The 22,656-nt window shown below is 61.1% G+C and overlaps 2 protein-coding genes across 4 annotated transcripts; both read right to left on the bottom strand.

The window, feature by feature from the left end:
* Positions 1-87: 87 nt before the first annotated feature.
* Positions 88-8,164, bottom strand: MISP (mitotic spindle positioning). Its single transcript, XM_052702611.1, has 6 exons — positions 8,062-8,164; positions 4,592-4,710; positions 1,354-3,316; positions 966-1,156; positions 834-872; positions 88-605 (listed from the first exon to the last, which is right to left on the bottom strand). Exons 1-6 carry the CDS (start codon positions 8,162-8,164, stop codon positions 519-521), a joined length of 2,502 nt encoding a protein of 833 aa, XP_052558571.1. The 3' UTR covers positions 88-518.
* On the bottom strand, positions 6,994-21,711 carry PALM (paralemmin). 3 transcript variants are annotated; one of them, XM_052702670.1, is made up of 9 exons: positions 21,441-21,711; positions 14,257-14,305; positions 13,403-13,483; positions 13,168-13,298; positions 12,053-12,176; positions 11,900-11,921; positions 11,510-11,572; positions 10,494-10,625; positions 6,994-9,296 (listed from the first exon to the last, which is right to left on the bottom strand). In XM_052702670.1, exons 1-9 carry the CDS (start codon positions 21,443-21,445, stop codon positions 8,743-8,745), a joined length of 1,161 nt encoding a protein of 386 aa, XP_052558630.1. In that variant the 5' UTR covers positions 21,446-21,711; the 3' UTR covers positions 6,994-8,742. The 3 variants fall into 3 exon arrangements, with proteins under 3 accessions (XP_052558630.1, XP_052558628.1, XP_052558629.1); XM_052702668.1 differs by lacking the exon at positions 21,441-21,711 and adding an exon at positions 17,334-20,329; XM_052702669.1 differs by lacking the exons at positions 10,494-10,625; positions 21,441-21,711 and adding an exon at positions 17,334-20,333.
* Positions 21,712-22,656: the final 945 nt, after the last annotated feature.

Here is a 22,656-nt window from a genome sequence, read left to right as displayed (position 1 = left end):
GGGGAGTCCTGCAAAGCTGCTGCCCTGGGGAGCAGCACGGCGTCCACGCGGGCCCCCAGCACTGCCAGACACACAGACTGCACCAAGTGAGAGTGACAACTTTAATAAATTAGCAATATAAACAGCATTGTGTCATCTATGGCTGTGCCTCAGCAGATCAACGACTCGATCAGAAGCCTCGATTTCCCCTCAGTGTTGCACATCAGCCCCGGGGCTTTCCTGGGTGTTGCCTGAAAGCCTAAAACCACTCCAAAACAAAACATTTATTTTTATAAGCCACAAACACAGCTTGCAATGAGAAGGACCTTCAATCACCGTATGATTTCTCTCCGTCCAGCCGCCTCCTTGCAGAAGTAATTAAAACAAAATGATCAGCCTTTAAACAAAATGATCAGCGTCCCCTCCTTTAAATAAAGACAAACTATTGCTTCACCTCGAAGGGAAAAAGGTGAAAGCAATTCGGATGTCGAACGGATCGGATCAGCCGCTGGGATCTGCGCAGCCCCCCCTCCCCCCGTTCAGTCGCTGTCGGTGCTCAGCTGCCCGCTCTCCCAGCGCTGCCCCATAGCGCTCTGATGCCGCACCACCCGCGTGCTCTCCACCACCTGCGGAAACAGAACGCTTTTATTAAATGAAGAAGCTCTTGATTATTATTATTATTATTAATTAGTTATTTGAACAGACGCCCCGCTCGCAACCAACGCTCCCAGCCCCGCGCTCCGCTGCCCCCCCCCGGCGGCTGCGGGACGAGCAGGGCCGGACTCAGCCTTCAGCCCCGCACCGCATCGTGCGGCACAGCCCCCCCCGGAGCCCCAGCACAGACAGGGCCGTACCTCCGTGTTGATTCTGTCAATGGGTTCGATGCCCGCGTACTGAGAAAAGTGAGAAACAAAAGTTCAGCGCATCCTAGGAAAAGAGGGAAGCGCCTTTCACACCACCGGGGCGCTCCCACCCCCACGTCTCACCTTGCCCTCCTCCTTCGTTCTCCTCCTCCTCTCTTCCGACGGGCTGCACCGCAACGAATCGGGGCCGGAGCTCTCGGAGCAGCTCAGCCTCAATGGGGTGAAGGACGAGACCAGGCCCAGAACGCCCGGCTGCTGCGGGGCCAGGACCGGCGAGCTGGACACCGAGTAAGTGCCGCTGGTACCCGAGGCGGCTGCGGACAGAGAGAAAGAAAGAGACGCTGCGTGCGGAGCTCCGCGTCGTCCCTCCCTGCCCCTACAGCTGACGGCTCGCTGCCCGCAGCCCCGCACTCCGACGTGCCGTCCTGGCGCTGCGGGACGCGGCACGGTGCGCTCCGGTCCCCAAACGGACACCATCAGACTCGATGAACGCGGTCAGCCCTGCTCTTACCCGAGCTGTGCCTCGAACGGGAGCTCTCCCTGGACGTGCCGTCCTCGCCGTCCATCAACCGCCTCCTCCGCTGCTCCTGCAGCTCCTCCTCTCGCTGCAGATCGCGGAGGATCTCCTTGTCGATCAACGCCGAGCGCTGCGGTCTCCACGTGCGCAGGGTGTACTGCTCATCCCGGCCGTGCTCACCGTCGGGGCTCCGCTCCCTTCTCGCTGCGCTCCGCGTGCCCATAGAGTCGGAGACGGAGATGCGGGGCTGCCAGAAGCTGAGGGCGAAATGCTCTTTGCGCAGGACGGGGCTCGGGGTGGAGCCGGGCAGCTTTCCTCCCGCGGAATCCTCCCTCGCCCTCGTGCCGGCGGAAGAGCGCTCGTACAGCCAGAGCTCATCCCGGCCCCGTTGGTGCGGAGGGGTCGCAGCGGGGCTGGAGAAGGCCTTCCCGTTGCGGGTGCCGTTGCTAAAGCCGTCTCCGGGGCTCCGAGGCCGCTCGGTCACCTGGCGGCTGGAGGACGGCGGCTGCTCCTCCTGCTCGAAAACCCTCCGCAGCTCGCCCAGCTCCTGCGACGTGCCGCGGTCGTAGAGCCCCGGCAGCCTGCCCTGCCTCCGCAGGTCTTCCTCACGTTTTGTTTCCTTTTCTATTTCCTTCTGGACGTTAAAGGATGCGCGGCCTTTGTCCTTCCCTTTCCTTCCCTGAGCTGGGGCCGCGTTCAGGGACAGCAGTGGTTTGGTCTGGATCTCCACCAGCTCGCTGCTGGACGTCAGCCTCTGCATGCCCCGCTCCTTCCATAGGCTCTCCTCCCTCTCCATTGCCCGCCGGATCTCCCTCTCGATGGGCGTCTCGCCGCTGCCCTCCTCTGAGCCCCTAGCATCCTTTACATCCCCGAGGCCATTCGGGACATCGCTGCCATTGCTGCTGTATCCAGCACTGTACATCTCCCCCAGCCCCGAGTCCAGGTCGTCCCTGGACGATGCTCTGGCCAGGCCAGGTGCTTTCCCTGTGGGATGTGACACGTTGGTGTTACCCTTCCCACGGGCATAGCCATCCTCCTTCCCTGAGGCCTGGTGCTGCACGCTGTACACCGTGTAGATGCTCTGGTCCATCCTGCCCTGTGTGGGCTCTATGGTGTCACCACGGCCCCTCTCAGCCCTCGTGGTGGTGTCAGGGCTGTGCCACTCCTGCCTGGAGGTTCTGACCATCACCTCCGGCCTCGGGGACGTGACGTACCCTGGACTGAACAAAGCACCAGGGCTGCTCTTCTCCAGCATGAGGAACTGCTGCCGCGCAGCCGAGAAGTTGATCTGCTCCCTGTCGATGCTCTCCGGGTCCACGGTTGTCACAGCCCGGCCCGGGGAGGGCTTATCAAAGTGGATGGCAAAGGCACCGGGGACGCCGTGGCTTTGCCCACCTGCGGTGACGGAGCTCAGCTCATCCGCGGAGCTCCACTTCTCAGCCATAGTGGAGCTCTTCCGCACCACTTGGCCCCGGATCACCTCCCTCCTCTTGTCCTCCAGCTCCTTTGCTTTTTCGGGGGAGATGTTTGGGGGTTGCAGCCTATATGGGTCTGGCTCATCATCCTCGTACAGCTTGGAGGGCTTCCTCTCGCCCCTGTAAGCCCTCAGGTCATACAGGTTCCCTGACCGCACCACCTCCAGCTGGGACTCCCTGTCTGGGGATGGGTTCCACACATCCTTCCCAGTCTCCAGGAAATACGAAGGTGACTTCAGCCTGCTTTTCTGCTCGTAGCCGTTCTCCTTCTGGCTGCTGTAGTCAAATATATCGTCGTCTCCATCCATGGATGCATCGTTGTGGTCGCGTGTGTGCGGGAACTGGAAGACCATGTGCCGGGTGACCCTGTCCATTGCGTGGCCGCTGTCAGCATCCAACGCTTTGCTGAGCTCTTCCTGGGGCTGCGTGGGCTCTGCGCTCACCTGGGGGTGTCCGGAGTGCAAAGTGAGATCCTGCTGGCCCTGCGGGTGGAAGAAACATCAGGTGAGGCTCAGGGAGCAGCACAGCTCCCCCTGACTCAGAACATCCTCACCCGCAGCGTCACTCCTATGAGCAACGCCCGAAGGCAGACGCCATCACATGAAACAACGATGTTGTAAAACTCTCTTGCTCCATTGACCTACAAACGGCAGTTTGTGGGCAGTGGTCGTTTGCAAAGGGAGCTGCCGACACCCACACCCTGCCCTCAACCATGGGCTGCCATGGGTACCGTTGGGTACGTGGCCTCACAGCTGGGATGGGTGCTGAGACCGTCCTGGGAATTTCTTGTCCGTTTACAGAAAGGAAACTACAAATAACTGCAGTCATTGAAACAGTAAAGATAACAAAAATGGTTTCGGGGCTCATAAAAATAGGAGACTTTAACCCATGTGTCACACAAAGGAGTAAACATCTACCCTGACCTTGGCGCTGGTCTTGCTGCCACTGACTGCTCCGAGACCGGATGAGAAAGCAGCTGCCAGGGCAGGGCAGGGTGACACAGATGGGTCCCAGCCCTGCAGCACTCAATGCAGCACACAATGCAGCACACAATGCAGTATGCAGTGCCTGCCCAGCCCTGTGCTGGGGGACACAGAAACCCAGCAGGAGCTGGGTGAGCAGCACCTCGTGCCCTCTGCTCGCTGCATGCCTTTGCAGTGCAGTGCTGCAAGGTGCTGCATTCCACCCCCCTGCCCTGCTGGGGTATTTCTGCCCCTTTCAGGATGGGCAGAACCTGGGGATGGGCAGAACCTGGGGATGGGCAGAACCTGGGGATGGGCAGCACTGATGCCAACAGGAGCAGTTGGGGCATCAGAGGTGCTGTGCAAACCCGGCTCTGCTGGGAAAGGTCTCTCCTGGCTGCTCTGTGCCTCGGCTAAATTCCTGTAACCTCGTTAATTCCCTGCCTGTAATTCATTATTGCTGTTTTACAGCCCGTGTGGTGAACCAGGTAATGAAAACTCACTGCCTGCCCACACCTTATCACATCAGGAAGGGACGAAAGTCCTCACTGAGGGTGACACAGTAACACCCAGCTGGCCTGACCCTGGCATGCATCGTACCAGAACGTCCACGCATCCCATGCGTATGGACACTCCTGCTCCCAGCCCTGCTGCTGTGCTGAGACACACAGGAGCAAGTTGGGGTGCCCCAGTCAGCCCTGCACCTGCACCACACGTAGGGTTGGGGTGCACACTCACCTCCTGTGCCCACCCCTGCCCTCAGCCCTCTCTCCTGCCCCGCCGCGCTGCACTTACAGTCCTGGAGCCATTGGTGTGGGGGTCCCATGCCCTGGGCTGGCTGTGGAGGGTGCCCAGCTGGGCTGCGTGCTCTGGGGAGTGGCTCAGTGGTGCGGGTGCTGCGTGGCCCTGATAAGCTCAGCCAGCCCCGGTGGAGGAATTCCAAGAATTCAGCTGGGCTCATCGCTGGCCCCTGTTCAGTCTCCTGTTCCCAACCCCCCACGCCACCCACAGCCCTGTGCCGGAGCTCCCACGCCTGCAGAGCCGCTTGGATCACAGCACTGACGGCTGATGCACCAATGCAGCAGTGTGCATTCATGCACCGACCACGCGCTGCTGCACCAGTGCTCAACTGCGCCGCTGCGCCAATGCAGGGCTGATGCTCCCGCACCCCTTCCTCCGGGCACCGTCTGCCTTCCTGCAGCTACAAAAGCCCCAACAAGAGGTGGAGTTACAGCTCCTCTGCTCCAGCCACGCGCCCTGGCTCTGTGGTTGGCTCAGGTGAATCTCGAGCTGCTCCCTCCCCTAAGGCAGGGTGGTGGCATGGGGACGCGGCTGCTGTGCCACCAACATCTTGCTGCTCTGAGCCACGCAGGGCTGGAACTGCAGCAGCTTGGCCCCCTGAGCAGCCCACAGGCTGAGCAAACACACAGGCAGCTCTCACTCTCCTGTTTACACCCTGGGGCCTCTCCTAGCTCGGTGCTCACCATGCCAGCTGCCTGATAACCCCATGTTTGCACAGGTGGGGCTGGGCAGGCGCTGGCATTGGCATGGCAGCCTCGGTGCTCCTGGTCCTGTCATCAGCCCCCCCTCACCCCCCCATCCCTCTTCTTTCCTGGGAACCACATCCCCTGCCAGCAGGGAGCCACCCTGTGTGAATACAGGAACACTGGGCCTTCACATCCAAAGGCTGAGGACGGGATTGCAGTGCAGTGGCTGTGGTGATCTCAGTGCCCTTGGGCCCAGCAGGGCAGCACTGTTACCAACAGCTCTGTCCTGAGCTGCAGCTCCCAGTACCAGCACCCAGCCTTGCACCAGGCATCGTGGCTGACCCTGGGTAGTGCCCACTCCGTGCTCTGCTCTTCTCTTTGGGGCAGGACATCCCCATCCCCATCCTGACTGCCCCAGCCTTATTCTCACCGAACAGATCCCACCCATCCCACGCAGCCCATCCCTCCCTGCCTGCTGCCTTGGGCCCAAGAGGAGCAGCAGTGCCATACCCTACTGGTCCTGGCTGTGGAGCACTTGGAAATCCCATTTACCCCATCCAGCCCCCGTACCACCCCACAGCTCCCATGGGAGCAGCCCAGCACCCCCTTACCACGCAGACGGTGTCGGTGGCACGGCGACCTGCAGCTCTGTGTTTCCGGGAGGGAAAGCAATGCCTGTTTTACTGTGGGGCTGAGACAAAGTCCACGCCAGCGGCCGCGGAGCACCACACCCTGCAGTGGGCACAGCCGTGTGTGCACAGCCCTGGGGCAGCTCTGCCAGCGGGTTCAACTGGGCACGGGTCCCAAATATGCCCTGGGATCCCGGGCATGACCTGATGCCAAAGCTGCCCCCTGGATGGAGTGAGATCCGTGGGACCCCCACCAGTGCAGAGATGGGCGGAGAGGTGTAGCCACACAGTGGTGATCCCCTGAGGTCTGTACCCCAGCACTGCCCCCTTGGGATAACAGGTCCCCGACTGCCACATCCCCATCACTGTGCACGCAGCATCACGCCAGCATCGCTCCCCTCGCAGCATTCCACAGCCCGTCCATCCTCCTCTTCCTCCCCACTCCCCCTGGCAGCTGGCTGGGAATGGAGAGAGGACAACCAGAGCTCCTACCCTCACCTCCACCCTGGGCTCCAGAGTGGCACAGAGGACCTGCCATGGTGAGGAGTACTTAAACACCTCCACTCCTCCGTGCTGCTGTGGTTCTGGGAACAGCCACCTCCGTGGCAGTGGCAGGGGATGCAGGGAGTGAAGGCTCTGTGCCCAGCTGACAGGAGGGGAGGGAGCAAGGGGTTGCATCCTGCAGCAGCCCGGCCGACTGCAGCTCTGCCTCCACCCCAGGCAGGCTCAGCCCCTGCACTTTGGGTGCATGGGGCACTTGGTGCCAGTGTGAGGACAGGTAGGGATGTCCCACAGCCCTGCTCACAGCTCTGACCACCCAACACAGCTTCACCGAGCCTGCAGCGTGCTGAGCTGAGGGAAGTGCTGCACAGGGGGAGTGGGGAGACAGGGCCAGACGTGCTGCATAGCCTGCTGATGGATCTAACCAGTGGCACTTTGTGGGAATGGCACATCCCACCCCCATCATCCTCATCATCCCAACCCCCAGCCCAGCCCCTTCAACCCCCCCACGCCCAGATGCTGAGCACAGCTGGAGGTGCTGCGGTCGCTTGCTCCCCAGTCAGAGGCAGAGACAGCGGGCTGGTTATTCACACAGTTTATTTGCTTGGTTCAGGTGTCTTACAAACAACGGGGAGGGGTGGGAGGGTGGGGAGGAAGGGAAACTTCAAACGGCTTCATCACAGGTAAAAAGCATGGGAGCGCAGGAAGTGCACTTCAGCTGAGCTGGGGGGGAGGGTGGTGTGAGGCTCTGCAGGCTGGGGCTGGGGCACGGCCTGGTCTCACTGCTGCTGCCCCCCAGCCCCAGCCCTGCAGGGCCTGGTTCTGCTCCTGCCTGGGGTCGGTGCTGGGCCCAAGGGAGACTGAGGAGCAGTGGATGCTGAGGGTGGGAGGAGGCCCTAAGTTGGGGTCAGCACCCAGGGAAGGGGTGGAAGGAGGTGACGTGCAGCCCTGCTGGGGGCCTGGATCCCCAGGGATGAGTGGGGCAGATCTCCCCAGCACCCCATGCCTAAGTGCTGGAACTGCAGGGCTGTGTCCCTGCTGGTGGCTCCCACAGCAGGCTGCAGAGGCTCTGCTCTTGACCTCATGGGGTTCCACCTCTCCCAGAGGCTTTTGGCCAGAACTCAGGGATGTGGGGACAGCTCAGAGCACAGCCTTGTGCCCATCAATAGCTGGTGGAGCACGGGATGCAGCAAGCACCTCATCCTAGGGCCGGCAATGGGGCTGTCCTGGGGAGGCTGAGGGCAGCACCCAAGGACAAGGCTCAGCACCCACAGAGACCCCTCCCCCAATTCCTCCTGCCCCAGCAGGTCACAGTGGGGAGGAAACGCTGGTGCTGGTAGTGAGATCCCCGCTGGCGGCTGGGGCGCAGGGCAGGGAGCAGAGCAGCTGCCACGGAGCTGTGACCCCATCCTTCACTGCACCACCGGCACAGAGACAGCACCTGGGGGCACCACAAAAAGCCCAGCTCGCTCTGGGCTGGGGATCTGACAGAAGTGCTAGAAAAATGAGCTCTGCAAAGCTGCCAGGGCAGCTTCAGCCATGGCAAGAGGGCACACGGTGCTGAGCCACGTCCCACTGCTGTCGAGCGCTGCGGGCAAATTCCAGCTCCCATCCCATCCCCGTGGGCTGGGATCTGCAGCTGCCCCACCTCTCGCTGCCAACCCCGTGCCCCTGGGTGGGCAGTGGGCACCCAGACACAGCTGAGCATCCAACACCGAGATGGAGGAACGGCCGTGGAGCAGCGGCGACATCGGTACCTGGTGGCGTCTGTGTGATCGGGGCAGGGATCTTCAGGAGAGCACAGCTGGGTCCAGGCTGGTGCCAGCGCCGGGGGAGCCATGCCCGGTCCTTGGCCCAGCATCACAACACAGACAACAGCATAGAGCTGGGCTGAAGAAACGAGGTGCCAGAAGTGATGAGAGCTGCCACGCAGGGCTGGGTGGGCACGGGCCCTCCTGGCTGCCGCCGTCTTCCGATGATGGATGGGAAATAGTTGGAGGAAGGAGGAAAGGCTCCCGGGCGTCCCAGCAGGAGAGCGCCCAGGGTGGGCAGGGCTGTGGGGAAGGGGGCAGCGGGGTGTGGGGAAGGGGAGGGGGGGGTCTCTAATAAATATCACACGCAGCACTGGAGGGATGTGCACGGAGTGGGTGTCGGGCAGGCGGAGCGGAGCCGTGGCCCTCGACGCGCTGCCGTTTGGTGAACGCTTTCCAAACACCGCGTTGGATTTCCCCAGTTCTTATGAAAAACAAGAAGGGCGCCGTGTCCGGTCAGTAACCCTGTGTCCTGCGGGGAGCGGGCTGGGGGGGCTCGGCGGGGGGGTGGGGGGGGTTCACATCACCGTGCAGCATTTGCAGCGCTGCTTCTTCGCGTCCATGTCTGGCTCAGCCTCCTTGGCTTCCGTGGCGTTGGTGTCCGGTTTCTGCCCGCCTGGCACTTCGTCCCCCTGCAGCGGGGCGGCCGCCGGCTCCAGCGCGGTGCCGTTGGGCGGTGCGTGGTCCTTGCTCTCCGGCTCTGGCTTGCTCTCGGCGTCCTCGATCACCACCAGCTCGGCTTTGATGGTACCCTCCAACCCCAGCACTTTCTTGGTCTCGTTCTCATCCTCCACGTTCTGGTAGCCCATGAAGATCATGGTGACCGGCTGCTCCCGGCTCGGCTCCGCTCCCTCTGTGGAGTTTTCCCTTGGCTTCGCCTGCAGCCCAGTGATCTCCCTCCGTGGCGTTGCCTTCTGGCTGGATGTGGCACTGCCTGGAGCCTCCCCGCTCGCCGTGGCCTCACCCAGGGTCACCTCATCCGCCTTGTGCAGGAGTTCATCCACCTCGGAGGAGCTGAGCGGCTGCGCCCCGTTCTGCAGAGCTCCGTCCTCGGCACTCACCGCGTGCACCACTGCGGGGACAAGAGAAGGATGGTGAGGGGGGGACAGCAGGAGGGGCGCTTGGGGCTTCCCCCCACCACCCCCAGCCCCTGCCCGACGCCTCAGCACTGCCTGAGGAGCTGCTCCCAGCCCTCAGTGCCTGTGGAGCTTCAAAACCCAGCGGTGCTGCAGCGTAAGGGCTGTGGCAGCGCCCTGCAGCACATCACCACCACCACCACTGCCAACCCCCAGCTGAGCACCTGGCTGCAGTGCATCCCAGTGCCCATGGGGGGACAGAGTCCTGTGCTGCTGGGCGCTCACAGCGCTACGAGGCCACGGCGAGGGATGCACCCAGCCCGTCACGTTTTCCACTTGACCTGGAGCATCATGTGATGAGCAGTGCAGTAGCTGCAGAACCCACTCGGTGGAGCAGTAGATAATAACCAGGAGGATGTGGCACAGCTGGGGTTGCCCTCCGAGGCTGCTCAATGCTGAGTTGATCCCTGGGACTGGGGGATGCCAGGACCCCAGGCAGTGCAGGGTCTCACTTTGCTGATACAGGTGATGAAGGTGATGGAGGTGATGGAGGTGCATCAGGCGCTGCGGAGCAGGGCTGGCTGTGGTGCTTTGCCACTCACTTGGGGATGCACTCAGTCCATGGATCCCAGGGTTTGCACAGCACCTGGACACGTTCCTCAGATCTGAAGTCGGTCCTCACTGCTGACACAGCTGCCCCTTGGTTCCACCAGCCCCATCTGAGCAGGTTCCCCAGAGCAGGCACCTCTCCCTAAAGCTGTGTTCTCTCCCCTAAAGCTGTGTCTTCTCCTCACCCTGGGGACAGGTTCCCTGCTGCCAACCTGAGCACCGTGGGGCCACGGGGAACCCCAACATCTCGGCCCTGTCCCCTTCCCCAGACAGAGGTGCCCATGACAGCAGGATAACACAGTGCTGATGCCCCTTCCCTTGCTGCTGGAATGCACTCCTAGGTCTTCAGATGCGATGAATCCTCTGCTCTCCAGCAGCACAGATCGATGTGCTGCCCCTGGGACGGATGGGCTCCACACCACGTGAGATGGGGCACAGGACATTGCCCTACAGAGCCAGCAAGGACAGCAGGAGCTGCTCCAGCCCTTCCTCACCCTGCTGCCCATTGGGATGCTCGGCAGCTGGTCCCTCATCCCCTTCCCTCTGCTCCTGAATCCTGCTGGAGGTGCAGGACGGGGCCGTACCTTTTAGCTCATCCTCGTATACTTTGATCCCTTGCACACAGTGGTTCTGGGGGAGAAGCGTGGTGCTGGACAGGACTTTGGTCTCCCCAGTCACTCTGTCCTTCTCCACCGTGATCTCCACTGAGTACATGGCTGGGACACAAAGAGCACAGTGAGCATTACAGCCCCAGAGCTCCCGAGCAGCAGCGGGTGGGCGCAGCGGTGCGGTGCAGTGCTCAGCAGAGGTAGCAAGGCAGCAGGCTGCAGCGAGGAGGAGTGAAGGCAGAGGCAGATGTGACATCCCAGGTATGGCCCTCCTATGGGGACCCACGAGGCCATCACCGTCCTGGAGCTGCTGGCATCCCCTTACCTCCACAGGTGCTGCCTTCCCCAGGCTGGCACCCACCTTTGCTCCAGGGGGCATTAAGGCAGGTGGCCACCGTATCCGTCTGTCTGTCCGGCCTGAGTGTGGAGCCAGGCTCGTGCTGGTGGGATGCAGCACTGAGGTTTGAGCACTGCGCTTCATGGGACGGCCGTTCCTGGGCATCCTGCCTGTCCCCATTGTCACCTCATCTTGGTGATGCTTTGTTCCAAAGATCCAAAGCTGAATTATTTCTCGTCTGAGCCATCGGCAGATCTGAGCAAACCGCTCCAGGAGCAGAGCTGGCTGCAGCCCTGTGGCCCCAACTGCTCCCATTGCCAAGCTCAGGCAGCCCCCCCAGCCCTGGCCCCACATCGCTCTGCTCCCTCGCACCGAGAAGCAGCAAACAGAGCAGGAGGAAAGGATTAAACCAGAGCAGTGACATGGAACAGAAGGAGAAGAGTGGGGACCCCGATCAGCAAATCAGCCGCAGGCTTCCAGCAAAAATGAACCATCTGATGGCAAATAAATGACATCCTCTGCCCCAGGCTCGGAAACTCATTGAGCGGTGGGGATCGTTGGTGGCAGAGGGTGGGCTGTGCATGGAAGGCAGAGAGCTGAGAGGTGCTGCAGGGCGGGAGGAGGGAGCAGTCCTCACGTGGAAGTGGGCACGTACCTGCCTTCATCATGTCAGTGCCTTGCACCGCCTTCATGGGGCTGCTGGAGACCTTCTTCTCAGCTGGGGATGGAGAGGAGAAGTGGCAGACTTAGGTGAAATGATGCCCAGCTATCCTTGTGCTCCACGCACCCTGGGATGGGCACTGGGGTGGATGGGGCCTCTTCCATGGTGACCACCTGGATGGGGTTCCCCAGCCACAAGACATCATGGGGAGATGGAGATGTGGGGATGGGGATGTGGGGATGGGGACATTGGGATGGGGATGTGGGGATGAGGCCGCCCTGCTCCCCTGCCCTGGCCTGCTGGTGCCCACTCCCAACCCAGCACGAGGTTCCTGCTGCCCCAGGAGAGGAAAAAACCACCAATTCAGCATCCAGGGTCACCTACCTATGGCTGTGCCCAGGGGACTCTGCAAAACAGAAGAGAGATGATACGAGCTGTGGATGCACCACGCATTCACCATTCTGCACACCCAGCCCCAACCCCTGCCCTGCTTCGCCCCCTCCCATCCAGATCCTGCAGGGGAGCAGCTGTGCCCACCTTCTGCACGCTGGGGATGTTCTCTGCCTTCTCCTCCTTTGTTGGTGCCACCACTTCAGCCAGGTTCTCCTTGGTGGATGTAGCAGAGCTGCTGTTCTCCAGTGACTCCAACTCCCTCTCCAGCCTGGGGGAAAACCAGGGGATGTGAGGCTGTGCTGGGACCACAGCAAACCTGCAGGGCTCAGCTGCAGCCCCCAGCTCTTTGTTGTTGTTGTGTTACTGAGAGCACACAGAGCCTTGGAACAGCTCAGCACAGTGCTGTCAGGATGAGGATTCCAGCTCCATCTCCCACCCTGGGCTCTGAACCCCATGGGATTCACCCCTCTCACCAACCTGTGCCAAAACAACCAGACCTGCTGCCACCTCGAAAACAAAACCAAACCCAGCCAAGTTCCATCCTGCACATAAACCCTCCATCTGCTGCAGCCCTGCCAGCGTGGCCGTGCAGGGGCTCTGCAGGGAGACCAGTCCTGCCCAGCTCCAAACTGGGGACCAGAATCAGTGCTGGCAGCGATTGTAGCGAAGGCACAAGACAACTCAGGCTCTCTGCTTTCTCTCTCCATGTCCCTGTTTCCATGTAGGCAATGCAGCCCCTGCTGCACAGCAGCCCTTCAGCTGGACACATCCCCATCACAGCCTTCAGCATCTCTTTCCAGGGGCACAATGTGCACTGGTTGGAACAGCTCTGGACCAGATCTGCATCTGTAGGACCTGACTTTGCTGCGGCCAAATCCACGTAGTGACGAAGCCCAGCCCATCACACACAGTGCCAACAACTGGTGGCAAGGGGTAATGTTACTTCACTCAGGTTTTGTGCCCAGATTCATTAATGTGCAAATTTCCCAGGCAAAACAAGAGTCCATTCCTGAGCATCGAGCCCAACCAAGAGCCACGTGGCCCCACAGGGACACAGCAGGGACTCTGCAGCTTGAAGCCCACGTGAATCAGTGCACCTCTGTCCACGCTGTTCCCTCCCTTTGCTTCACATCACCTCGCAAAATGCTCTTTTCCCTCCGAGCCCACAGGAATGCACTGCACCATTACACCAAAACAAAGGCCCCTTCGTGCCTGAGCCAGCCCTGCAGTGCTGCTGGGCAGCACAAAGCCTGTTTTACCTCTGGATGGTTTCCTCCAGCTCCTTGGTCTTCACCTCATCCTCCTGCATCTGCTTCTTCATCGCCTCATCCTCCTCGGAGGCAGAGGACAGGGCTCCCTCCAGCAGCCATCTCTCCCGCAGAGCCTTGGACTGGGGGAGCACAGAGGGTCACAGTCTCACCACCCTCCTTTTTGGGGGTCCCGACGCATCCCTGGAACACACTGGGATCCCTGGGGGGGGGAGGTCATCCTCACCTTGAGATGCTGCAGCTGCCGCCGGTCATCTTCCAGCTGCCTCCTTTTGTTCTCAATCTCTGTCTGACGTTTTCGCTTCTCCTGGATGGACACAGAGCCGGGGTCAGTGCAGGGATGGGGCAGCACTGGAAACTGCTGGGGGGAAACCTCCATCCCAGCAGCTCTGGGAGCAGAGAGGGTGCACAGCACCGGCTGTCCCTTGACTCTAAATGTCACCTTCCCCCAGGCTGGCCCTGCTAAGTGTGAGCCAGGCAGCGAGGGGAAAACAGCCCTAGGCAGTCCCTTCCCCGACCCCCCCGCCCCCCCTCTGCTGCACATCCTGGTTTCGGTCCAGATTGCTTTAGCAGAGTCTGTCCCAGTCCAGGGAAGCGTCACCCGCTCTTTTTCTCTTCTGGCCCAGAACAATTTGCCCTTTGTGAGGCACAGATCGGCCGATAGCGCGTGGGGCTGGGAGCTGGCAGGAGGGGAGCTGCTATAGAGAGCAAGGGAGCTGCTATGGGGCAGCAGGGGAGCTGCTATAGAGTGCAAGGGAGCTGCTATGGGGCAGCAGGGGAGCTGCTATAGAGTGCAAGGGAGCTGCTATGGGGCAGCAGGGGAGCTGCTGCAGAGCACCCATCCCCTGCAGAGCTGCCTCACACACATCACTGGGAGAGGGCATGGGAGACCCTCACGCTCATTTCCTTCCTGCTCAGGGCTCATTAAGGCACCGCTTCATTAATTAACCCGGCTGCCAGTTGTGCCCTCGGTCCCTGGGTGCAGAACCGAGCCCTGGAGGAGCTGCCATTGGGCTGAGGGCATCGCAGGCTGTGTTGGTCGCTGTGTTGGTGCCACCCTCTCACCCAGAGGGGACTCACCGCGATGGCCTGCAGCCTCTCCTGCTGAAGCGTGTTGGCCTCCACAGCCCTGCAAGAGAGCAGAGAGAAGCTGTGAAGAGCAGTCGCCCACACAGAGAGATGTGGGGAGTGCAGCCGTGTGAATGGGGACATTGTGGAGCCAGACAGCGCGCACAGACAAAGGCCAGGCTCTTCCCTTCTGCTTCCTCTCCTTCCCTCTGCTGCACTGAAGCCGAGCGCTGCCCCAACGCATCTCCTCCTGGCACCCCGATCCTCTTTGTGCTCCTTTTTCCTCTGGGGCCAAGCGCTGCTGACAGCCCACGACAGAAGGGTTGGAGAGGAGCACTGCTTCTGGCTGCTTCCACTATTCTGGCTCACACTTTCCATTTCAAGCCTATTCCTTGGCTGCTGACACCCTTCCTGCACGACGACCTTTCCAGGCTGCTCGCGCGCAGACGTTTGCACACACAGACGCACAGATCACGCGCGCGTGGCCCAGCTGTGCTGCCCAGCACCAGCTGCAACTGCAGGCACCTGCCTGGGGGGGGGACGTGGGGAGGCTTTGATGGGAGGGGAGCAGGCTGGCTGAGTGCCAGGTGATGCTAACGAAGCAATTAGCCGCGGCGGTAATTGGGGCAGGAGGCTCAGAGGTGTTGTGAGGCGATGGCTTGGTTGCCATTCATTTCCCAGAGCCTGGGTGCACGGAATGGGGTTTTGGAGAAAGCTGGGTGAGCTCTGGGGTCCCTGAGCACGTGGAGTGTGGGCACTGCAGTCGCAGAGGCCGCACGACCCAGCAAGGAGCTCCAGCCCCAAACCCTGAAGCTGCTCCAGCAGATGATGCTGAGCAGAAGGAGGTGGCAGTGAGAGCTCTTGGTTTAATTTCCACCAGCGGTGATAAAGCGCGGATCCATTTTCGCACCTCCCAGGAATTTCTGCCCTGGCTGAGAGCATTGGAGCCAGGTGACCGAGGCTGGGAGGACAGCAGGGCACACTGCCTGCAGGTCCTGTCCTGCACACACCCAGCTGGGCCCAAGGGCTTTGCAATGCTTCAATTAAAGGCAGAGCAGACAACCCTGCCCTACGGCGGCTGCAGCTCAGGGCTGCCGGCTTTGGTGACCTGAAGCATTCCCAGTTCAACTGGGGTAAATGGGGACAGGGAGGGATGGCAGCGCTGTGTCTACAGCACGCAGCAGGGAAAGCCATTGGTGAGGAGCCAGCACCAGCAGCTCAGGCTGTGAGCTCAGAGGGGCCCAGCACAGCACCCAGAGCCCAGGGCGCCCCCCGGTAACCATCAACGCCTCCCTCTCCAACCCCCCCCTCGGACGGTGCTGTGCTGAGGTTGTTTCCCTCCTTCCCAACCCCAAGCAAAACATTTTCACAGCGTGCAAACGATTGCTGCTTTCCAGAAAGCCCCACAAAAACAACAGGGATGTTTCCTGATGGAAAAGTGACGCCCCACGGTCACCTCCACCCACCACCACCACCTCTATGCTCATGGCTCAGCTCCAGCCCAGCACCGGGGCTGCCCACGTGTGCTGTGCATGCAGAGTTCTTGGCAGAGAATGAAACTGAGAGCAAACAAACACGATGGGAAAAGGTGCTGCGTTTATAGCAGTTATTCTGGGGCAGTTTGAGGTGAGGCTGTGATGCTTGGAGCACACGTGCCATCAGCAGCCCCACTGCCATCCCAATGCTGCGCCCACTGGAACCTCTGTGAGCCCCATCCGTGCTCCATGTGCTGCTCCTCACCCGGGCTGCACTGGCTCTGCCCTGCACCTGCACCAAGCCAGCAGGACAACAGCATTGGTTTCAAATTGCAAAACTTGGAGATGGAGTTGTGACGAACTGATGACAAAACAAGACGCCCTGAGCAGGGAGATGTCGGGGCTGCGGAGCAGGCAGGCAGCAGCAATCCCCAGGCCTTGTAACACCCACGTCACAGCTCTAACCCTGCCACAGGCAGCAGCCCAGGAGGTGAAACATTCCCCTTCCCCCTCCAAGAGCGAGATCCAGGACTTCAAGTAACCCCTGGGCTCAGGCAGCTGGGATGGCTCCGTGCAGACGCTGCGCACTGAGGTTGCAGGGAAGAAATCGCCGCTCCCCATCGCCCTTCCCCACACTATGGGGGCTGTGGGACAACACTGGCAGCAGCCCATGGCCTCGGGGTGCCCCACACCAGGGCATCCACCTGTTCCAGGGCCAGGGGTGCCTTCTGAGCCCAGCTTTTCACACCCCAGACTCAGAGGGCTTTGGAATGAAGCCTCTTTCTCTCCTGGATCTCGCACTGTTCAACTGATCCAAGCTTTTTCAGCGTTCCTGAAACGTTCTGTTCTGCTTTTCTTCCTCCATCCTCTTTATTTTCCATTATTTTGCTAAAGTTTCTGCATTCCCGGGGTGAAAGCCAGAAATCTTCCTGGCCCAGGGAAAGACACAAAACAGGCTGGATGCCCCTCACTGCACCGTATCAGCACCAGACCCCACGCACCCAACCCGGGGCTCCTCTCCATCACCCTGAGAGACAGAAAAGGGGCAGAGCCCGAGCCTGGTGCACATAGGGATGGGGTGAAGAGACGGGAGGATGGAAGGAATCCTACAGCCAGCACGCTCCGATGGGGGCTGGGGGCTGATCAGAGCCTCAGGGCGGGTTTCGAGGTGGGAACCCACACTCGGATGAAGCCCGAGAGGCTCGGAGTGGCCGCACCTCCCTCCGTTCCCCTCCCGCAGCTCACGGCCGGCCCGGCGGATGCACGGAGTCGGGAGGCGGCTGCCCTGGCAACGTCACCATGGCAACGTCACCACGGCAACAGCGCCATGGCAACGCGGGAGAGACGGCACCCGGCCGGGGGATGCGCGATGCGCTGCGCTGCGCTCCGACCGCGGGACGGAGCCGGGCCGGGATTCGGAACCTGTAAAGCTCCCGGGAGACGGCAGCCACGCCGGCGTGAGCTCCACGTCACGCCGGGACACTACGAAGGGTTGGAAAGGTGACCCCGGGTGCACGGTTACCGTCCTCCTCGTGAATCACAAAGGCAGAAAAAAAAAACACACCAAAAAAAAGATCCCCCCCCTCCCCTCCTCCTCCTCCATTATAATTTCACCGGGTCTCGTGAGCTCCTGCAAACAGATTCATGCTTTTCTGCCCGGTGCATTCAGGTCTCAGCTCCGCCGATCCCAGGGCAGCTCCTCAAGCTGTTGATGCTCTGCGTGGCTGTGGCAGAGAGGTGAGGTCGGCGGGATGCAGGAGGGACCGAGCGCCAGGAACTCACACCTGCAGCAGCAGCCCTTGGATGGAGCTGCACACCCACATGTGAGTGCACACGCACCCCATGCACACCCCGTGCTCCCTCCCTGGGCTCTCCAGCTCTTTCCAGCCCTGCTGATGCCGCTGTTTCCTCCCATCACAAGGGAAGCCCATGACCTTTTGTCTCCTCCCCGCCTGACATGAAACAATAATGTTTATTTGCCTTCCTCTATTTTTTTCCCATTAGCTCATCCAAATGTGTGAAGAGCCGTTTCAAGCTGCTCCTCCACCCCCCGACCTCTGCTCCATTCCCACCAGCTCAGCTCCGAGACAGAAGAGAAGGAAGGGAGAGGGCTCATTCCAAGCCAAACTCCATCCTGCAGCTCTGGGAAGATGGGCCCCAGTACAGCTGGTGGCAGCACGGGTGGCAATAGATGGAGCAGCACTGATTTACACTGCTGTTCCTGTGCCAAAAGCCAGACCCCAGATAAATTGGGTCCAGAGTGCTGCTGCTGCTGGGAAACTACAACCCCTGCCCTGATGCACTGCTGCTCACAGCGGGGTGCAGATCAGAGGGACAGCCCAAGTCCAGCAATGGTCCCATGGTAAAGGCAAATCCCTCCCAGCAGGTCAGGAGGGAATGGATAAAGCTTTGCTTGGGAGCAAGCAGCAGAAAGGGGATGCCAGGGCCCCCAGCTGCTTGCTTTGAGCCACACCAGCTCCACTGCCTGCACAGCCCCATCCCGAGTGGCTGCTTTGGGAGGAGATGAGGTGGGAGGAGGAGATGGCAGCCCCAGGCTCCTGAAAAAAATGCAGGATGCATTAGAACAAGCAGAGCTGCCTGATTGATTCTTCAGGCTGAGACGTGGGCTGGAAGTGCCAGGAGAAAATGGATCCTCTGAATATTTGATGAACAGAGGCTCAAGGAGGGAGTTTGATTGGAAAATTACAGATCTTTCAAACAATGGTTCAAGTGCCCTCCAAACGCTTGGGTTTCCAGCTCCCTTCCAGCTAGAGGAGCAAGGCTCCACGAGGAAACACCCACACGATTTATGAATGAAGCAGAGCTCCCCACACCTGGCAGCACTCAACCCACTGAGGCCGGCAGCCCAGCAGCTCCAGCACCAGCCCAGGGACGTGGAATTCAGGTCCTGCCATCACTGGGGTCACTGTGGCTGCATCCTCGGTCCTACAGGGCGCCCACGCTGCCATGAACACCAGGGCACACGAGGCTCTGTGGAGTACATGGGGACGTGGTTCACGTGCAGAGTCCTGCCTGGACACTGAGCCCAGAGCTCTGCTCCTGTTCCCAGCCTCCATCCAGCTCCTCTGCACCAGGAAACACCTGCCAAAGCACAGCCAGCATTGCTCCCCACCCCGACAGCAGCTCCAGGGCTGCTGAGGACTCATCCTCATCCCCTGAGACCGGCTTCTGTCTGAGGCCCGAGGGGTTTGCTGCCTCACAGACGGGTGCAAGCAGTAAATACAGACTCAGCTCAGGCTTCCTGAACCCGCCTCTGCCTCCAGCCCTGAGCTTTCCGCCCTCCATCAGCCCCCATCCCTCGTGCACGTCCTTTCCCTTTCCCCTGCATGGGGGCAAGTGGCTATTTCTGGCCAGGAACAAGGAATGCCAGCAGCAGTTTCCCAAGGAAACCCACTCTTGTTTCAGTTCCTTCCCCAACTCGTGCACTCCTGGGCTGAACTCTGAGCCCCTGCTCCCCAGGTGCCATTGTGTGGCTGTCTGCAGCCAGGCTTTATGGCTTCCTCCAGGACCTTGGGAACAGGGCTTCACTGGGTTTTGCATCTCAACAGAGGAGCATGGAGGGGAGTGTAGGACGCTGAGTCCCACCCCAAAGGAGTGTCCCAGGTTACCCTAAGGGCAGAAATAGCCCTTCTTCCCCTCTGTGAGGCTCCTGTTCAGAGCTGGAGTGATGGAGAGGGCAGAACAGGAGAGCGGCTGGCTCCCAAGGAGAGCAGAAACAGCAAGGTGCAAAGATATCAGCAGGAGCTGTCAGCAGCCAGAAGTGGAGATGCTAAACCTCCAGCTTACTCAACAGCATCACTAGCAGGAGGAGCAGAAGACACAAGAGCAGCCCTGATGGGACCAGCAGAGCCTTTTGTAAGAGACACAAGCTTTTAGCCAAACCTCCTTTGGCAGCAGCAGCTCCTGGTGTCCAGCACCCTCCTCCAGCTGCTGCCAAAGCCAGGGGAAAGCAAGAGCCAAGCCCAGGAACAACACTTCCCAGCACACATCAACAACCACAGAGCCAGGCCTGTGCCTGGGGAGCCTTTGGCCATGGGGCTCCACTGATCCCAGGACTTTCCTAAGCTCCCATCCCAATGACAAGGGTGTGAATTTGGCAGAGCAAACCAGACCCTTGGTGAAACCCTGTGCAGGAACACTGGGGCTGCAGGTCTGTCCTTATACCCAGGGAAAACACGTCAGCATTTCAACCACCACCAACTTTTGCACGTGTATTCCAGCCCAAGATCTCAAGATTCATCTCCATAAGAGCCAAAACCTGAACGACCAGAAGGGGCTGCACCAAAGCTGCCCAAACAGAAACTGTGCATGCACTGGCTCTGCTTTGCTGCTCAGCCCCACACTCTCACCTTCAGGGCACATTTCCCCAGCAGGGTCTGTAGTCACCAAAAGGAACAATCTGGTATTTCCAGCACACAAACAAAAGCCCCAACACAGCTCTGAAGGGGACTGAAGGGGATTCCTCGTCCCCTGCTGACAACCAGCCAGTAGGGTCGATCCTACAGCCTCCAGTGACAGAGGGGCTCAGCACAGAGGAGCAGAGCTGTCACCTATGCTGTCACCAGGCTGGGAGCTGACCCCCACCCCATTTCCACTCCCCAGCTCTCTATCTGAGCATAGTAAACCAGAGCCCAGCCTTGACAGGAGGAAACAAGCACCCCAAGCCCTCCAACACCCCTGTGGGGCTGCCCCAAACTGGGGCTAAATGGCAGATGGTCTGAGCCTGTTGAGTACTCAGTGCTTCGTTAGCAGGCAGCTGGTTAATCAGGGCGAGGTGCCCACGAGGAGCAGACAGTCACTGACCCCTGGGTTGGGCTGGATGGGTTCCCCTGGAAAGACCTCAGTGCCAAACCCAGGAGATGCTGGAGGGAAGCAAAGGGAAGCAAAGGGCTGCAGAGCCCCGTCCTCAGCTCCGATCCTGCAGGTTCCAACCGTGCAGGGCAGGGCCCCACAACAGCACACAAAGAAGGTCAGGGAGCATTCCTCAGCTCCCGAGGGTCTCCTCCCCAGCACGATGATGGTTGCAACCCCCCCCCCCCCCCCGCTCCAAGCCGGGCCCTTCGGCACCGCGTTCAGAGGGAGGGGTCCGCGGGCTCCCAGCCACCCACTCGCCCCCAGCTCTACGTGCAGCAGCAACAACAGGTTCAAAACAGAAAAATAAACGCCCTTCCCACCCCATCCCCCCTTCTTCCCCCCTCCCCCCCCGCCACCGCCTCCCGCACCGCTGTCGGCAGACGCTCCAGCCCCGCAGCTCTCCTACCCGCTCGGGGCCTCCATCCACGCACCACGGGTGGTCGCTTCGGCGCCCCGCAGTAGGGCAGGAACCGAGGGGGGTTGGAGAGGCAGGGGGGGCTCTATGAGCTCTATGGGGGTCTGAGCAATCGCCATCGGGGGTTCCGCAGCCCCTCGGTGCGGGTTCCAAGCCCGCTGTGCGGGGACGCGCCGTGATTGAGGGCCCCGACCCGCAGCATGGGGGGATGCGAGCCGCACGAGTGGGGTGCGGGATCCCCGCGCCGAGGGGCGATGCGAATCGATGCGAGCGACTTCTCCACCCTCCGTCAACGGGTCCCCGCAGCCCAACCGGGGGGGTCCCGAACCTCGGCACCCGAGGGCCGCCCCCACCTCGACACTGCGGTGCGCAGCACGGGGAGCCCCGAGGCCCGTTGCGGGGGTCCCGCGGGGAACGGCTTCGGTACTCACTCCATTTTCCAGGCTGATTCCGCTGGGTCGTGCCTGGCGAGGCGTGGCGGAGCGTGGCCGGCAGCCGCCGGCGTCCCGGCGCTCAGGGCCCGGCGGGCGGCGGCATCCCCGGCGGGGCTGCGGGATGCGCAGGGATGTCGGGGCCGCGCCGGTGCTCCCGCCTCCCGCACAGCTCCGTCTGCCGGGCGCGGTCCGCCACTGCCACCGCCCCTCACCCGGCCCCGGGGCGCGGCGCTCTCCGCCCGTCGCTTCTCGTTGCCGCCGCCGCGCCCGGGCGGCCCCGAGGATGCTTACAGGGGTGCGGGGGTCCCGATAGGGGGGAGCGCAATGCAGGGGTCGCGAGTGCTGCCCGAACCACCCCCCCCGGGGATGGAGGGCGGAGGCAGGAGGGGTGCCGAAGGCTTTGCTCCCGACACGCGTCCCCGAAGCCATGAGGGTGCCAAAGGCACTCCTCCCCCCCCCCGCAGCAGAGGGATGCCTGGATTATTTGCTCCTCTGTCGGCTCCTCCATTTCCTGATGACGGTTGCATTGGGTAAACTGGCAAACTGACACAGGAAGCCCAGGGCAAGTCGCAAACCAAGGTGGCGTTAAGAAATCTGCCCACCATTGGCACGAGATCTCCTTAAATCCAGCTCTGCAGCAGGGGCAGCCCGGCTCTCTGACCCCCATCCCTTCAAGCTGGTACCCATGGGAATGCAGAGCAGGGGCAGCAGCTGATGGAGGATGAAAGGCAACACAGCAGGCAGCACCAGGCCACTGTCAGCCCTGGGGACATCCTGGAAGGTGTCCCTGGGCCACGGCAGGGCTCTGTTCTCACTTGCACCCTCTGTGCCATGGGGGATTTCATCCCAGTTAGCTCGAGGCGTAAAAGCAACCAGGCACAGGCTGGGAAGCTGCTCTGCTTTCTCTCTTCCTTCTTTCCCAGCAAGCAACGTCTCCTCCACCCAAGGAAAAGCTACCGGGCAGTGCCACAGGCCAAGCTGCCCCCACAGCTCTGTGACAGCAAAACCAAACCCCCCATCACCCCCTTAGGATTGCATATCTCCATCCAAAATGATTGCACAAGGCAGAAATACTGAGAGGAGGAAGCAGGGGGGTACCCGCCGGTGCCCATACAGCGGCTGTGCCCACAGCACCACCCTGCAGGGTTATTTAACCCCCCCCCCAGCCTCAGGTGGCCTCACAGGAGGTGGTGGTGGCCCACGCTGCATCAGC

The sequence above is a fragment of the Tympanuchus pallidicinctus genome, unplaced genomic scaffold (assembly GCF_026119805.1).
Source record: "Tympanuchus pallidicinctus isolate F22 unplaced genomic scaffold, pur_lepc_1.0 scaffold46, whole genome shotgun sequence".
In the NCBI taxonomy this organism is placed as follows: domain Eukaryota; kingdom Metazoa; phylum Chordata; class Aves; order Galliformes; family Phasianidae; genus Tympanuchus; species Tympanuchus pallidicinctus.
The sequence above is the reverse complement of the archived record's forward strand: the minus strand, read 5'-3'. Positions and strand labels throughout refer to the sequence as shown.

Bases quoted from the DNA above. Each gene is read 5' to 3' on its own strand.
- MISP (XM_052702611.1), bottom strand. From the start codon at position 8,164: ATGTCGCCGCTGCTCCACGGCCGTTCCTCCATCTCGGTGTTGGATGCT. The intron at 1,157-1,353 runs GTAAGAGCAGGG...CTCTGTCCGCAG, and splicing joins CCGTTCGAGGCACAGCTCGG to CCGCCTCGGGTACCAGCGGC. The intron at 873-965 runs GTGAGACGTGGG...CACTTTTCTCAG, and splicing joins GAACGAAGGAGGAGGGCAAG to TACGCGGGCATCGAACCCAT.
- PALM (XM_052702668.1), bottom strand. From the start codon at position 17,365: ATGAATCTGTTTGCAGGAGCTCACGAGACCCG. The intron at 11,922-12,052 runs GTGGGCACAGCT...TCTGTTTTGCAG, and splicing joins ACATCCCCAGCGTGCAGAAG to AGTCCCCTGGGCACAGCCAT. The intron at 11,573-11,899 runs GTAGGTGACCCT...CTCCATCCCCAG, and splicing joins TCCCCTGGGCACAGCCATAG to CTGAGAAGAAGGTCTCCAGC.